This window comes from Saccostrea cucullata, unplaced genomic scaffold (genome assembly GCF_032062105.1).
Source record: "Saccostrea cucullata isolate Sc308-1 unplaced genomic scaffold, CSIRO_AGI_Scuc_v1 ctg4395, whole genome shotgun sequence".
NCBI lineage: Eukaryota > Metazoa > Mollusca > Bivalvia > Ostreida > Ostreidae > Saccostrea > Saccostrea cuccullata.
In genome coordinates, this window is record NW_026931128.1 from 26524 (window position 1) to 43034 (window position 16511).

General features: G+C 33.2%; 1 protein-coding gene and 2 long non-coding RNA genes across 5 annotated transcripts; 1 reads left to right on the top strand and 2 right to left on the bottom strand.

Annotated features, from left to right (window-relative positions):
- Positions 1–2133, bottom strand: LOC134231513 (kelch-like ECH-associated protein 1A). The gene is made up of 2 exons (XM_062713469.1): positions 1846–2133; positions 1–486 (listed from the first exon to the last, which is right to left on the bottom strand). Exons 1-2 carry the CDS (start codon positions 2129–2131, stop codon positions 62–64), a joined length of 711 nt encoding a protein of 236 aa, XP_062569453.1. The 5' UTR covers positions 2132–2133; the 3' UTR covers positions 1–61.
- A 2865-nt stretch (positions 2134–4998) lies between these two features.
- LOC134231512 (uncharacterized) lies at positions 4999–7276 on the bottom strand. 2 transcript variants are annotated; one of them, XR_009984566.1, is made up of 3 exons: positions 7042–7276; positions 6703–6813; positions 4999–6398 (listed from the first exon to the last, which is right to left on the bottom strand). It is a non-coding gene; the product is annotated as an uncharacterized LOC134231512 (long non-coding RNA). The 2 variants fall into 2 exon arrangements; XR_009984565.1 differs by having other exon boundaries at positions 5000–6398; positions 6703–6770.
- An 837-nt stretch (positions 7277–8113) lies between these two features.
- Positions 8114–15201, top strand: LOC134231514 (uncharacterized). 2 transcript variants are annotated; one of them, XR_009984568.1, is made up of 4 exons: positions 8114–8481; positions 8910–9013; positions 9152–9571; positions 14834–15201. It is a non-coding gene; the product is annotated as an uncharacterized LOC134231514 (long non-coding RNA). The 2 variants fall into 2 exon arrangements; XR_009984567.1 differs by lacking the exon at positions 14834–15201 and adding an exon at positions 12749–12875.
- Positions 15202–16511: the final 1310 nt, after the last annotated feature.

Sequence of the window (16511 nt, forward strand, 5' to 3'; positions counted from 1 at the left end):
TTGTACATTTACAAGTGTATGGTTCTTTTTAGTAAACAATACAAAACAAATGCACAACATTTTATCGCCAAATGCATTCCTTGTCTTCTTTAGAAATGCAGGTGTATTTATGACAATTTTCACACACGACTTCAAGATTGTCTATATTATATTTTACATCTGACATTTTCTTACGGAAATTTGAAAATTTCGTTTCAAGAAATTCACAATGTTTTTCAAATAATTCAGCTCTGCCTTCTGGTGGAATCAATTTGAAAGTTGGTTCTTTCTTGTAAGTATCAATTTTAACAGACTTAAGATTTTCCAGCATTCTGTTGTAGAGTTCTTCAAAATTGTATACTGCAGCCAGATAGAAGCATTTTAATTTGAAGAGAATGTCTTTATTTTGGGACTCAACCGCCACTAATAGCCAGTCATGAAAACTCTTCATCAAGGCGTCCATACCGTACTCTCTTGCCAATGGCAGAATTCTTTCTATTACAGAAACTAAATAGAATATTAAGCAGATTAGTAAATGCATCATTTATGGATAATTGTATTGTTTTAAAGACAACGATTACACATTAAGTTACATATCACATCAAACTAATACTCTTTTATTAATTTTCATATGCTATGTACACGAATATTGATTTATTGTTTAGATATATGCAGCTCATTTTAGCAATAGCATCAGCATATAAGTAATTCTTGAATTAAAATGAAATTAAATTCATAGAGGTCAATATGTCAAATAAACAATAAAAATAAGTGAAAGTGACATACTAGTAGTCTATTAAAGGTACATGTAGAAAGTAAACAAAAACCTGAGAGTACAATATGCAGCCATACACCTTCATCGTCTGCATACTGAGTTTATATTGCTCAGTTGATTCAATATACAAGAGCATGTTCTACCTATGTACAATTTTTAAAACGAGGTAAATTATTGACAAACAACTTGATGAAACAGTGATATCAGCATTCTCGTTAAAAGTCATAATTTCCTAAGTTCTATGGTCGATACAATTACCTTGTCATCAAACACAAATTATCAAATGCTGACTAACGTTTTTCATACCATTGTTAGTCCGTTATTTACACACTGAACCGAAGACGGATTTCTACGTTATTTCACACGGCGCTTGTGATTGGTCGGTAGGAGATGCTCACTCCTCCATGGTACCTGATCCAACTCTGATGTTTTGGGGGTCCGTGTTTGCTATTCTCCTATTTTGTATTGTTTAATGGACTTTTCAGCTCAGCTTGAATGCTTTTCGTTATCTCCATATACTAGTATCCATATACTAGTATTCCATGTACACAATATTTTGTCTGTATGAATACAGTATAGTCATAACATTCAAAAGATTATTCAAGTACACAAATTCAGCTCACTTTGAACTGGAACATTTTGCTCTTGTGTGCCGACTTTTCCAAATTTTGGTGTCATCATATTTGTATAACTTATGCCAGGATCATTATTAAATAGTTTTGTAAGATTTGAAAAAAATGGCAGCGCATTGAAAACACTATAGTCCGACTGTCCCTCACTCTAGAAGCTAAAATTGGATCAAGGAGATCTCTTAAATTTATGCAGGAATGAGCTCTATCCAGGGTCCATATTTTCGGGACCTTTAATTGAAAACTTTAAAATCTGATGTGTAGACTGCTCTAATTTTGATAATGCACAACAAGGGCATGCTTTAGGCCTATGTTCACATGTAAAAAGAATGAACTGTATGACCCCGATGACCTAGAATTATTGAACAATTAAAGGTGATGAAGAAAAATCACAGTTGATTAATACGCCATAATGACATAATTTCTAGAAAATGACAAGTAACGCTTTTTTCATATACAAACCGTCCAGTTCCAAATGTTCTCCTGGATAAAAACTTCGAAGAAAGCGAACAAAATCTTCATATTTTTTCTTCGGGAATGTTATCGTACTTTCATTCTTCTCCTTGAAGTCGGAAGTAAACATGGCCCGGAAAACCGGAGAGGATCGCACGAGAATTACTTTTGTCAAGTGAATTTCTTTTTCCTCAACCAGAAAAATTACATCTGTGACACCAGGGTCCTCCACAAAATACTGCGGTTCGGGATACGTTTGCGTCTGTTGTTTGGGTAAAGGTACCTCCGCAGACATTTTAACAGTGCTTTATGCTTGGTTGACTGTACACGCTCTATGAAGAAATTTAAATCATTTTTTATTTTACTGTTGGATTCTCAAAATACCGATCGATAATTTAAATTGCCGAAACCATTTTTTTTCCATTTACCCGTTTCTATTCTATCTACTTCTTAGTTTTAAAGAATTTATTTTCGATGTCTGTACATGTGTCATTATTTGCATATCTTGCAAGTTTTTATAGTATGTAATATGAAAATCTGACTAATAACTTGTTATGAACATACTCATATTTTATACAAGAATTAAAAAAAAACAACTTAAGTTGCGTCACATTAAAAAGTCCTTCCTTTTTAAAGACAGACATATTATATTGCTTATCAAAATTTTGCAACATGGAGAATATTTTATTATCACTGGTAGCCATGTAGTATCGTGAGAGGGGGGAGGGGGGGTCCTGAACACTGTAAATATACTTTTTCCTTGATTCATAATTTCGCAGAATCACCTTTTTTGGTTTTTAATCCGCGAGTATCAGAAGTCTCTAACGAGACTATAAACACAACTGATATATACTTATAATAAAGAAATATTATCAGTATAGTTGACTTCTGCAATAAATTTCATTTCAATCTGACGGAAACTTTAAAAGAAGTAATGGCTTGAACGAACATGAATTTCTCTTATACGAAAACATAGCAACAACGATTGTTTATTGATTTTTTTCCTTCCCATTTTTATTTTTTTTAAGTATATTAACTCCTACTAAAACTTGATGGAGGAGGAATAACCTATATACTATTATTTGTAATTATACCAACACCGTTTGTCTTGATCAAAAACTGATATAGATAATTATGCATCATGATGTAGTCCATTTGTTTGCAAAATCTAATTCAAACCGAAAAAACTATACGAAAAGTAGGATTTTCACCGACATAATATTTTTAGAAACCGTGATTTCATTGCTATTCAAGAATCTGATATAAAGAGTGGTGTATCTAAGTTAACCTTTGAAGCTTTTGGAGAACGAGACTTACAAAAATTGCAATCGGTTAAAATTCCTAATAGTACTTATTACGCTTCGTTATTAGCAGACCTAATTTTGCATTCATTTGAAGCAGAATTTGTTCAAAAACTTTCATAAGAGAGAAATTTCTTGCTGTTCTTCAATTATCGACATTTCATCAATTTAAAATACATTGTATTCACTTTCATCGATATATCCATTGAACTCGAAATAAAAGGAGCACACACTGCTTGAAAAAACACCTTTACAAAACTTTACTTGCGAAGTAAATTTCATTAAAGGTGCTCCAAAAAGCAAGGTCATCTTTGTATTAACTTTACAAAAAGTAAAGGTGAAAAGGTAACCTTTACTTACACGAAAAGATAATTAAATATAACCTTTCACCTTTAATGCCATATTAAAGTTCATTAAATATACATATTTTATAAAAGTCTTATTTTAATGCTGACTATTGTTTAATACACTTATTCTTTGGATTTTCACAGTTAGTTTAAAGAATCTAATCTAGTCAATACCCAGAATTTTAAGACAAATGTCAAATATTTTTTTAATTATCTTGTATCCATTTCCAGTTGAAATTAGTATTAGAAATGGTCATCTACAGGATCAAACACTCGACTCATCATTATTTGACAGACTACACCTCAAATAATACAACACCTATGCTGTAAGCCAGGTTAGCTTAGTTGGAGCAGCTGGCGTTTATTTTGATACATGTAACAATACATAAATATTTAACACACATTACATTGAATGTGAAACAATAAAGCACTGCAATGCATTTGTAAAATATTTTACATGTAATAAATTGTACCCCTATCACTGACATTAAAAACCGTCCAGGCAAAAACCATAGATGGTTAACTATGGAAAACCTGTGTCCGTCGCTATGTAAATAATGTCTCAAAGGAGAATGCCGGACGTGCATTCGGTGCAATAGTTAAAAATGCACGAACATCCTATGATATTTGCATGTAAGAAAAAATCCAAATTAGAATACATATCAACAGTTTTGTTATTTCCATTACCAGTATATTTATACAAATATGATATATATAAAGCAAAAAAAAAATGTGTGTATATTGAAGAGCACTGGATTAGAATGATATGAACATATTACTGAATACTCATTTCTCATTGGCTTTCCTTTGGCCACGCCCACATATACAACCAAAACCATTAATATACATTCCTCGCATACAATGTGTTCCCGCTATACTGCGAAACACAGGAAAAAATATTATCTGCACCGGGATTGCCTGAATTGGATGACATAGATCTTTAATATGTACATTGATATTAATGATAGAGTAATTAATAATATAACAATGGGAAAAATTGGCATATTGATAATTTTCATTTTCCAAACAAAAATGATCTAAAATATTCTGTATTTTTGCTTCTCATAATATGATGAGTCAGATATACAGCACAAACAATATCCAGTTATAACCTTGAATATAAACATTATATTGAGCTATTTCTAACTTTTGTTTTCCTTTAAACATTCAGATACATGTGAGAAAAAAAAAAAAGAAATACAGATGACAAGTATAAAATTCACATTTCTGCTTATGAAATGGAGGTCCCATTTCACTTTAAAATATAATAACAGTACATCATTTATTCTTTATGGTGCATGAACATATATAAAATAAACTTTGCAGTTTAAATTTAATTAAAAATGTGGAAAAAATTAAATAAAAGTCTATTTGATTTGCGCTTATATACAGGCTAATAACATCTTCAACTTGTAATGCAAAATGATGCATTTTACATATTCACAAATACAAAATATGGTGAAAAATCTATTAGAATAGATGCGGGGATGCAGTTTGCTAAATGCATGAGATCATGTACGAGTCCAGCTTCACCCCGTGAGCCTGTCTGTACTTGATTTAGTTTAGATTATGTTTTTATGTCTGTGGTAAATGTTAGTGTGTTTGCATATGTGTCCAGCTTCACACATTTTCATGTATGTGCTCGACTTCACACGCCTTGGAAAATATGTAATAGGTTGTGGTAGATGCATGCGTGTTTGCATATGTGTCCAGCTTCACACATTTTCATGTATGTGCTCGACTTCACACGCCTTGGAAAATATGTAATAGGTTGTGGCAGATGCATGTGTATTTGTGTATGTGTCCAGCTTCACACATTTTCATGTATGTGCTCGACTTCACACACCTTGGAAAATATGTAATAGGTTATGGTAGATGCATGTTTGCATATGTATCCAGCTATATGCATTTTCATGTGTGTGCTCGATTTACACGTCATAAATGTAAAATATGTAACCATGGTGGTGTAAAACGTTTACAAGTGTATGATGCACAAAGAGAAAAAAAAGTTTTGTGTTTTGTTCTGCAAATCTGCATATGAATAAACTACAATTATGTCCTGTTGAGAAACTGACAATCATAATAAGTAACATATTCATTTTACATAACTGTACTGAAAATTACACATCCAGTTTAAATTACTGTACTGAAAATTGAATTTGTGCAAAAACTCTCTGGCTGAATAACATTCAAAACCATGAATGCTTGCATGTTCATCTATGGATCTCCAAGATATTTCCTAGTTAGTTTGTAGCGCCACACCAGGCGGTCTTACAACACATTTCATAATGCCAGTTTGCATGAATAAATCAATTTATCCTTGTTCCTCATAACTTGAAAATAGATGCCGAAATTCTAGTCTACAGTTTATTTACACAGCACATCACAAATAGAAACATTCAGGAAAAATAATTCACTAAAAATAAAATCCAAGTAATATAATCACATGTACATATAAATCCAAGAAATATTAGGTAATATTCCAATCAAGTAAGAAATTTTATCTCTAACAGTTCTATCTACTAAGTCTTCTATATTTCCATCTTCCTATCTTATTCTAAAATTCTGTTGCACTATATATATACTCAAGATCCGCTCCTGACCATCAGGAGCACATTATAAGATCCTTAAGATCAGGAATCAATAGACAGGTCATTACGATCAGCAGGGGGTTATATAAGAGGGGGCGATTAATATACAGATAAGATGATAATGTGTGAACAAATAAGTATTGAAGAGTTATATTACAGTAAAGATATTCTAAATCGCTACAATTTTACAAATTCTTGATCATATCATTGATAACAGTACGTTTCTTGATCATGACATCTGTATTGGATTCCCCTCTCTGACATCTTTTCTTGTTCACCAATTAGTTCAACAGTCATCTGGGTACTAAGGTGTTGTACAAGTCCTAATAAAAATCATTTTCAAAATTATAAAGAAAAACTACAATTTTATTAAAATAGGTTTTCATTACTTCTATTGAAATTAAAGCACAAGATTTTGAAGACATACTTAAGTAACTTAAAACATGTATAACTAAACATAATGGAAATTTAGACAAAGCAACTCAATGTCAAACATATGATAGTGATACATCTGTAATATCCATGAAACTTACTGAGATACTTAAAATGTTTGTGGTGTGCTTTCACTAAGGTTAGTATTTATTTATATAAACATCTCTTGATTAAATGTTGAAGTCCAATCCTCACCTGACTTGCACATTCATATGGATTGGGTCTATGTTGATAATCTCTTTCAACAATCTTCATCACATCATCTGAAAGTCATCCATCTTCAAAATTCAAGTGTATAAAGACTCCCTGTACAAATGCATGGAAAATAAGATTTTGAATAAAAAATGAATTATCTCTTCACCATACTTGGCCTCTTTAAAAAATGTGAGGAAATAATTTAAATACTTTTCTTTATATAAAATCATGTAGTGAGTATCCAACAATGTTGAAAAAAAGTTATCTCTAGAATTTTACATTTACATTGAATGAAAAATGCATTGTTCCCTCTACTTAAAAAAACTCAAAAGATATTACCTAAAATGGAAATAAGGTACAACTGTGACTGGTGTCTCAGGCACAACCAATAAACACAAGACCTTTCCATCCTTAGCAGCATGCATTAGCTCCACATTCCCTGCTTCTACAAAAAATATACAATGAAAATTAAAAAAAAAAAAGAGAGCGAAGCGTGTTGCATGTACTTGGGGGAACAGAGGAAGGAATTTTGAAGTCAGATTAATTATATTTCTGCCAGTGTTGGGACGGATAAATTTCCATAATAAAATGAAACGAAGTATTCGCAATAAATAAGACACATGTATTACCTTGCAGTCATCGGCCCACATATTGGGTGCGTTCACAGTTCTGCCATTGGTAGACAAAAGTTACCGTTGGTAAAATTAATTACCATTGGCATGCCACTGGTACCAATGTTTTTTGCCAATGGTAGATTTTTCTGCAGACAGTCTAGAGTGTGGTTAGTGTTGGTAAATGACGTCACAGCTAGTTATCGACATGGCAACAAGCTAGAAAGACTGGGATCCTGGATTTACAATGATATAAACGATTTTTCCTCTAATCCTTTTTAACAAATCATGTCAAAATCACATAAAAATCATATCAAACACTTATATTTATGATTTCGAAGTATGATTTAGACATGATCCATTAAATGGATTATATAAAACTCAAAGATATGGCAACTAAAGAAGTGTGATCCTAATGTGGTTTGTTTGTCGAATATGAGTCTGCTATGATTTTCTTGCGATTCTGGCATGTGCCAATAACTTAGAAGACAAAGAAATCTATAATTCAGTATTGCCAACGTCTCCATTGGACTCCCATTGGTAACATTGGTAAAATTGTTACATTTGTATGCCAATACCCGTTCAGGGTTTATTGGTACAGTTGGTACCATTGTCAAATTATTGTACCAATGGTATATTGAAAGTTGGTACTAATGGTAGAACTGTGAACGCACCCAATGTATACAAATGACAACATCCCATTCCCTTTCTTTGTTGTTTACTTGGCGGAATTTTCTTTGCCGTCTAGACTGGTTCCCTGCTCTGGTTCCCATACATTGCCGTTAATTAATAAGTCCTACGTTTATTGGTTTTGTTTACAAGCTTCAACATCAATAAAATCTCCAGCACATTTACAGCCTGTATTGTAAACTACACTGAAAACATACTTTACACACAATTTTCAGCTCAGTATTATATTATCCTCTTCATTCAAGTAATATGTAAACTCTTCTCGAATGTAAAACGAACGACCTACTCTGAACAGTAACCCAAATATGGCACTGTGTATTCAGTTGAATAGCCAATCATTTCAAATCAAGTTGAGCGGGTTTGCATCGTAATTTTGACGAAGTTTGAAACCAGTGGTAATTTTTTGACACAGCATCTAGATTTAAGAAGATTCTTGCCTGGACAACTGCTCGAACTCCCGGGATGGCATGCTCTAAAGGTTTGTTTACGATTTCCAGCCGTTTTCACTTTCACTTTCAGATCAGTACATTGTGCATGTTGTGAAAGAATGAAACTAATCAAAGTCACGCAAAACGACGCTTTGTATGTTATTTTCTGCCAGGATATTAGATATTTTTGATAATTTGGGGATTAAATGTTTATGTGCGTCACTTTATTCTGTAAAGGTGTATGAATCATAGGGGCTTGTCTTCCGGATTGATAAATGTAAAATAATTTTTTTTTAAATTGTATCTAAATTAAATACAGTCTAAAAGTTGATTTAATAAAGATTCTGATCAGGCAAGAAAAATAATGTTTAAAAAAAAGTACTACACCTATATACATAAACTCTCAACTTTGAGATTTTATTTATTTTTATTTATATCATTTTGTATTTTAAACTGTGTCCATTTTCTTAAAACACAGGTATAGTGAATTCAGTATGCAGATTGTTGAAGGGAAAACATCAAGACGGGGCGAGGAAGACAACAAAACATGATTACCCAGATTGAGGATCCCAGTGTTCTTTGGTACAAGCACATTTTAATTATAAATTTCATGAAATCTGTTACTTGAACAAACATTTACATTATTTAGTGCTTGACTTGCTCGGGAGTCAATATCGTCATATATTTGTAAAAAAAAAATGTTCAATTTCCTTTGTATAGTCTCAAGCTACTCAGCCTACCATGAGAAAATTAAAAGATCTGTCATGAAGAAGAGGCGGGTTTTCAACTTACATATTATAAATGGCAAGTATTGTTTAGAACTAATTTTATATTATTCTTGATAAAAAATAACATAAGGGTGTTTGTCAATTCATAGCTATTATTTGTGATTGCATTGTGTATTAATTTTCAAAATCAATTCATTCTTTGGTGACCAAGTGCAGCGGTTTTCTTCAAACTCATAATTTTTTTATAAAAATATTCACTATATTTGTCCATATGTATAAAATGTTAATCATGGTATGAATTCTATTTCAGCATGATTGTCATCTTCAATTTGAGGGACTCTCACCTAAAGTCCTTTTACTATTCCATATAAGGAAAAAGTTCATGAGCTGAAACATACGATTGGGGAAAAAGGTACATATATCCTAAACCATAACTTGAGTATCATTCTGTATACATGTACAGCTAAACTAAATATGTAGCACTATATTGTTCTCTTTGTAAACTGACAACTGAGTAGTCCGGAAACCTATGATTTCTCAATATTTCAGGGATTTATTCTTTGTTTTTGTATAGTACCCTTAAAAAATACATATTTCTCAAATTGTAATTTATAGGCTTTTTGTGATAAGGGATACATGACCTAACCCATTGATTCTTCATATAATATGTCAATAACAAGAGTTACACTCATCTTATTAAATTGATTTATTATACCTCTATTGATAATACTCGAATTTGATTGGCTGGTATGAAAACTTTAAAACACAACAATGACTCCAAATGGTACTGTTTAAAGCAACTGACCTAGGAATCATCGCACGTGGGATATAATGACCCGGTCATTATTTTTAATGACCGCTAAAAATGACCGCTTAAACAAAAATTCGTTTTTGAGTGAAGTTAATGCATAAAATAATAATTATTCGAAAAAAACAACAACATGTTTTTAAAATTGTGCATGGTCTGTTTTGCATTACCATACAGAATACGGTAAAATTTTATCGTAACAATATATATATCGTTTCAACAGTTCAATAGGCCTATATCGTTACAAAATCAGTTCAATAGAATGTAGAGGCGGCTTTTTAAAGAGTTGAATTCTGTGTTACATTTTGATTGTGAAGAGAAAAAGTAATCGTTAGTTATAACATTGTATTCGCTATCACGCAGATATTGTTTTAATCATTAAATCATGATGCAAAAACTTACACGACTTGCAGACTTCAATGTAAACAACTTCACTCTCCGGTCTGTAGCGAATCCCGATCCCGATCAAAGGAAGAATTGATAACGGTTAGAGATTCATACTTTTCAATATATTTCGGTATAATAAAACAATTAATTACCCCTTGTGAGTTCAACATGGTGAAAAAAGAACCCTCGACCTGGCCCACTCGGTGACCTGCCCTGACCTCGGCCGCTATGCGGCCTCGGTCAGGTCAGGTCACCTCGTGGGCCAGGTTCTCGGGTCCTTATTTCACCATGTTGACCACACAAGGGGTAATTAATTGTATAATAAAATTTATTTTTTTTTTGCTTTTTGAGGTTAAAGGTCATGTATGAACTTTTTATTAGGTCACCTGAGTAAACTCAGGTGACCTATTGCTATCCGTTTTCGTCCGTCGTCGTGCGTCGTCTGTCGTCCGTCGTCCATCGTGTGTTAACATTTGAACATTTTCAGCTTCTTCTCTGCAGCCACTGAACCAATTTCAACCAAATTTGGCACAAAGCATCTATGGGTGAAGAGGAACAAAAATTGAGAATTTCATGGTCCCTGCTCCCCTGGGGCCTGGGGGGTGGGGCCAAAACCACCAAAATTAATGCAATCTTTAAAAATCTTCTTCTTTACTCCTGGACATCAAGCAGTCAAACTGTTTGCATGATTGTAATCAGCAATGAGTCCTCTACCAAAATTGTGAAATTCATGGCCCTGGGGTCAGGGGTTCTTGTGCTAGGGCGGGGCTAAATAAGTAGGTAGCGAAAATGCATTATTTCTTTGAAAATCTTCTTCTCTGCCCCTGGGTATTAAATAAACCAACTAAGTAGATAGTTATGATGAGCAAGAGTGCCTCTACCAAAATTGTGAATTTTATGGCCCCAGGGTCAGGGGTTCTGGTGTGAGGGTGGGGCTCTATTGATTATATATAGTGAAAATACATGATTTCTTTGAAAATCTTTCTCTGCTCCTGGGTAGTAAATAAACTAACTAAGTACATAATAATGATGAGCAAGAGTGCCTCTACCAAAGTTGTGAATTTTATGGCCCCAGGGTCAGGGGTTCTTGTTTTAGGGTGGGGGGGGGGGGGGGCTCTAATGATTGTATAGTGAAATGCATGAATTCTTTGAACATCTTATCCTTTGCTCCTGGTTAATATACTAATGATCTAATTACATATTTAAGGCCAGGATTTATTTTATTTTCAGTTTTACAAACCCTCCGCTCAAGGTTTTGAATTTTCAGAAAAAATAAAACAATTTTTTTCTTTCCGATGTCAAATTTGAGTCGGGATCGAGATTTCAAATTTACGAACTCGCACTTCCGGTTTTAAGATGAAACGGCGGGTAAATAAAGCTAGATGGTCTGAGAAGATAGCTTCGTTTAGTGTAAAATTCTTCGATATGAGTGCCATTTAAAACGTTTTACCCATTCAAAGGACAAATAAAATGCTGACGACTTTGTTGTACAATGACATGCTGGTGAGATAATTATGTATTCGTTTCAAAAGTATCTGTCTGTAAATTATTTTCCTCCCCCAGGTTTTAAACTGCCTGTGGTAGCTATTGCATATTGCAAGCGACATTGTTTAGGACTCTGTTATAGCTTACAGTCTAAGCATCATTCTTCAGAAAAGGGTTGCTTATGCATCAGATGTAATGAATAAAACTATGGGAGAAGTTAAGTCCATTTGAGGAAGAAATAAACAAAAATAACCTGAAGAAATAAAAAAAAAATTCAACTATTAAAAGGCAAGAATATACAAATATATTACAGGCATGTAGTATCATTTGTATCAGCCAGAAAAATTATTTTACACTTAATTGAAAAAATGTTCACCCTACTCCCCAATTCTCCCTGTCTGTTTTATGATAGGAATTATAATTTTAGGCATCAAGTAAATTTTAGAACAATGTCTACACATTTACCTAACACATATTTAAAAAAAATTTATTATCATGTTCATAACTAAACCTGAACATAAAAAAAAATGCTGGCCTTATAATGAAGAAAGGGGCCTCTTTCAAAATAGATAATTTCAGGGCCGCTGGGTCAGGGGTACCAGGGGGGTACTTTGACTAAAAATAAATTAATGCTTTGAAATCTGTCCTTTGATAAGCAATGGTGCCTCCTTCAAAATTTGTGAATTTTATGGCTTTTGGATTAAAACACGAACCAAATACAATCGCTGGAAAGTTGTTACATGATACTCAGGTGACCTATAAGGCCCGTGGGCCTCTTGTTTATTAATTAGGTTGTACCTTGTTTTTATTTTTATTAATCATGGTATTGTGAATTCTGATAACACAGACGCCATTGAAAATATTCATACTTATGCATGGCACTGAAAAAATACTTTTTTTTTCTTTTAGAAAAAGCATTAGGAAAATGCCTGCATGGGGAGAAAAGTTTTGAACTCTGAAAAGGGAGGTGTGACAAAAACATTTTGACAGTTGTTGATTTCCACTAAAACCAATATCCACAAGAAAGAGGACATAGTTTTATTAGCTCACCTGAGCCGAAGGCTCAAGTGAGCTTTTCTGATCACATTTTGTTCGTCGTCCGTCCGTCCGTCCATCTGTCTGTCCGTCTGTCCGTCTGTAAAACTTTTCATATTTTCGACTTCTTCTCAAGAACCACTGGGCCAATTTTGACCAAACTTAGTACAAAGCATTTTTGGATAAAGGGAAATTTAAATTGTTAAAATTAAGGGCCAAGTCCCTTCACAAGGGGAGATAATCAAGAAAAAACAAAAATAGGATGGGGTCATTAAAAAATCTTCTTCTCAAGAACCACAAGGCCAGTAAGGCTGAAACTTATATGGAGGCACCCTGGGGTAGTGTAGATTCTAAATTGTTCAAATCATGACCCCCGGGGGTAGGGCGGGGCCACAATGGGGAATCAAAGTTTTACATAGAAATATATAGGAAAAATCTTTAAAAATCTTCTTCTTCTCAAGGGCCTCTTGTGTTGATTCACAACTTTAAATTCAAGAATGTACAGTTGGTTTTATTATAAAACATGTCACATACAAAAAAACATATTTGTGAAATGTACTCTGTCCTTGATATGTATGTAATTTGCAGGATAGGATGTGGGCAACATATACTGCCAAGAATCTTGATGATTTTGATCTTATGTTTGTAAAAAAAAAATGTTTGGTATTGTAATAAACAAAAATAAAGTCAGCTTTTTGTTAATTAGGGCCCCGCAAGGATTTGCGGGTGCCCTATAGTAATCACTCTGTCTGTCCGTCTGTCCGTCTGTCCCTCTTCCGTCCACAAATTTTCTGTTTTTTTCTAATAACTTTTTTTATGGTTGCCCGATCAAGTTCAAATTTGGTCTGGTAGTTCAGTAGGCAGAAATACATATTTTGATGCCAAGTTTGGTTCTCAGTGTCTTCTGGTTTGGAGCTGGGGTGGTGGGGTAGATTCCTTAACTATGCATAAGAATGAATGGGCAACTTTTTTTATGGTTGCCCAATCAAGTACAAATTTGGTATGGTAGTTCAGTAGGCAGAAATACATATTTTGATGCTAAGTTTGGTTCTCTATGTCCCCTGGTTTGGAGCTGGGTTGATGGGTAGATTCCTTAACTTCAGAATGCATTGGCAAAGAGAGATAACTGCTGAATGTTCCCATTGTAAAATGAATGCTGGCTATGAGTCCATAGGGATTAATTAGCTTTCCTCCAGAAGAAAATCCAGAGCATTATCTTTATCTGTCACATTGAGATGAATTACCACCTCTGTCTGCAAATGAAGTTTGTTTTGAAGTTAAGTCAATTTGGAATGCTATGAACACTGTGAAATGTGGATTTAGATATAAATTTTTATAATTTATTTTTGTTTAATAGTTATAATTTCATTGAATTATAAAAACAAGAAATAGATTAAAGAAGATTTTTTGATTTACTTTTTTCACTTTACGTTAATTAATTTTTAAGGTAGTTTTATAAAAACCCCATTCTATCATTAATACTGAAAAAGTTCTTATTGTAACTTTAGAAGAAAATGATGAGAGAGGTACAATTAATCCTTTGGGATCAATTATCTAGCCTGCTGCAGAAAATTTAGTAGGCTTTTCTTTATCTTTAAGATTAATGAAAACCTTTGTCTGCAACTGCTGTTTATTGAAGTAAAGGTCAAGCCTTCATGATATTTTCATTCATTGAAGGCTGGCATTCTATATAACACAAGCTTCATAATTGTTTAATACATTCAATGTTAAGTTGTTCTTTGCTGCCTAATGTAAATACAGAAGGGTATTATTTTCAGGTTTTTGAATATTCAGGAATTATCTTGAAATTTTATGAATACAGTTGCTGTTGCTTATTCTTCGTACAATTTTTAATCATTCCATAAGCTGCACCCTTTTAATTCTACCCCATGGCGGGGCCCTTGCTGACTGGTCAGTTTTCTAGTTTGTATATTAATTATGATGTTTACATTTCCGCAGCTTATCAATTTGGAAGAAAAAACTTATTTATAATTTGAATAAGGCTTCATTCACTGGAATGGAAAACGGAAATTATTAGCTTTTGTGGTTATTAAAGATGGTATTTAATTAAATTTAAGGTTTGTAATTATCAGATTGTGGTTATTAAAGATGGTATTTAATTAAATTTAAGGTCTGTAATTATCAGATTTAATATATCCTAAATACTGTGTTTAATGGTTGTAAATATTAACTTTACTTTCTTGTAAAGTCAAGATAAAGTGGGACATTACATCATATTTAAGTGCATGTAAAGTTAATGTAAAGGTTACCTTTTCCAACTTTGACTTTTTTCAGAAAAGCCAATTAAAGGCATTGTAAATAATAAATTTACATTATCTTTACTTGTTTTGTAAAGCCAAATTTTCACGCAGTGACAGAGTCTCTCATATATGTTTCTGAATGAATATTATACTAGAGAAAGACTTTAATGGCTAACCTACAACAAAAATTTATGATAAACGTAATTACTTCAATTTTTCAATTATCAAGGTACCTTCCCTCACTTATAAAGCGATGTACCTTCATAACTTGCAAAGTGAATTAAAGTTCCATGTTCTTTGAAAAAGTTCTATGTACGAACAATTTCTGAAACGAGAAATTATAAACGAATAAAGTGATGACACAAGGATATCAACAATCTGAAGTCCACAGTAGACTTCGCAAATTCTATGGTTGATACAACAACCTTGTCAACTGATTACAATATATCGTTACATGTAAGTCGAATGTTTATTAAGTTTTTAGGGCTTAATTTAGATATCTGGGTCCGCCGTCATAAAACTTTGAGAATTCTCAAAAAAATTCTCAACTCAAGTCTTTGAGAATTACTCAGCTAAGAATTTTCTTAAATTGGCCGTCATAAAACGATTTGAGACTATTCAGCCAGTAATTCTCAAGAATTGAGTTGAGAATTTTTAAATATTTTTTTTCTCGCGAGACTGTTTTCGCGGATTTTTTTCGCTGATTGAAGCGGCCCAGAGGAGCTCTTTTTTTTGTCAAAAGGTAAGAAACAACTTTGGTTACATGTAAATAAATAAATAAATTACGTATACGTAAATATTTATTATCGTCTGCTCTGTGTATTGATATCAATGGAAGAAAAGAAAAGGGAAACGATCACAAAACTGGAGTAGTGGGGAAGAGGTGGCCCTAATAGAGGGCGTCAAACAACGTGCGGACACGTTGTTTGGGCCTTTCAAAGGAAGTGGGGCGAGGGGGAAACAGAAGGAATTACGGGAGAGGGAGTGGCAATGCATTGCCGACGCTATGAACTCGTAAGAATGGTTATAAGCTGTCGCAGATTTCTATCAAGCATTAATGCTGTATTGCATATTTATTTTTATACCTTGGGTTTTTTAAAATCTATTTTTGGAACAATATTAAACAAAAACACGTTCTGTCTGAATTCACAGCTGATAAAAAAAATTCATGTAGTTCTGGAAAAAATATTTAATTTTACGAATCAATGGTGAGAACTCATTACATTGGAAGCTTTTTTCCCTTAATTGTGTCCACCCACTATGGGTAGATACAATTAAGGGAAAAAACCTTATGGGCCATAGATGCAGGAAGGGACGCTGAACAGCTTTACAACCAGGGTATTTTTTCAAAATGTACAGATGTGTGTGACAGATTA

Coding starts and splice junctions, on each gene's coding strand:
- LOC134231513 (XM_062713469.1), bottom strand. CDS start 2,131: ATGTCTGCGGAGGTACCTTTACCCAAACAACAGACGCAAACGTATCCC. Junction 487..1,845: donor AGAACATTTGGAACTGGACG/GTTTGTATATGA, acceptor TATTCTATTTAG/TTTCTGTAATAGAAAGAATT.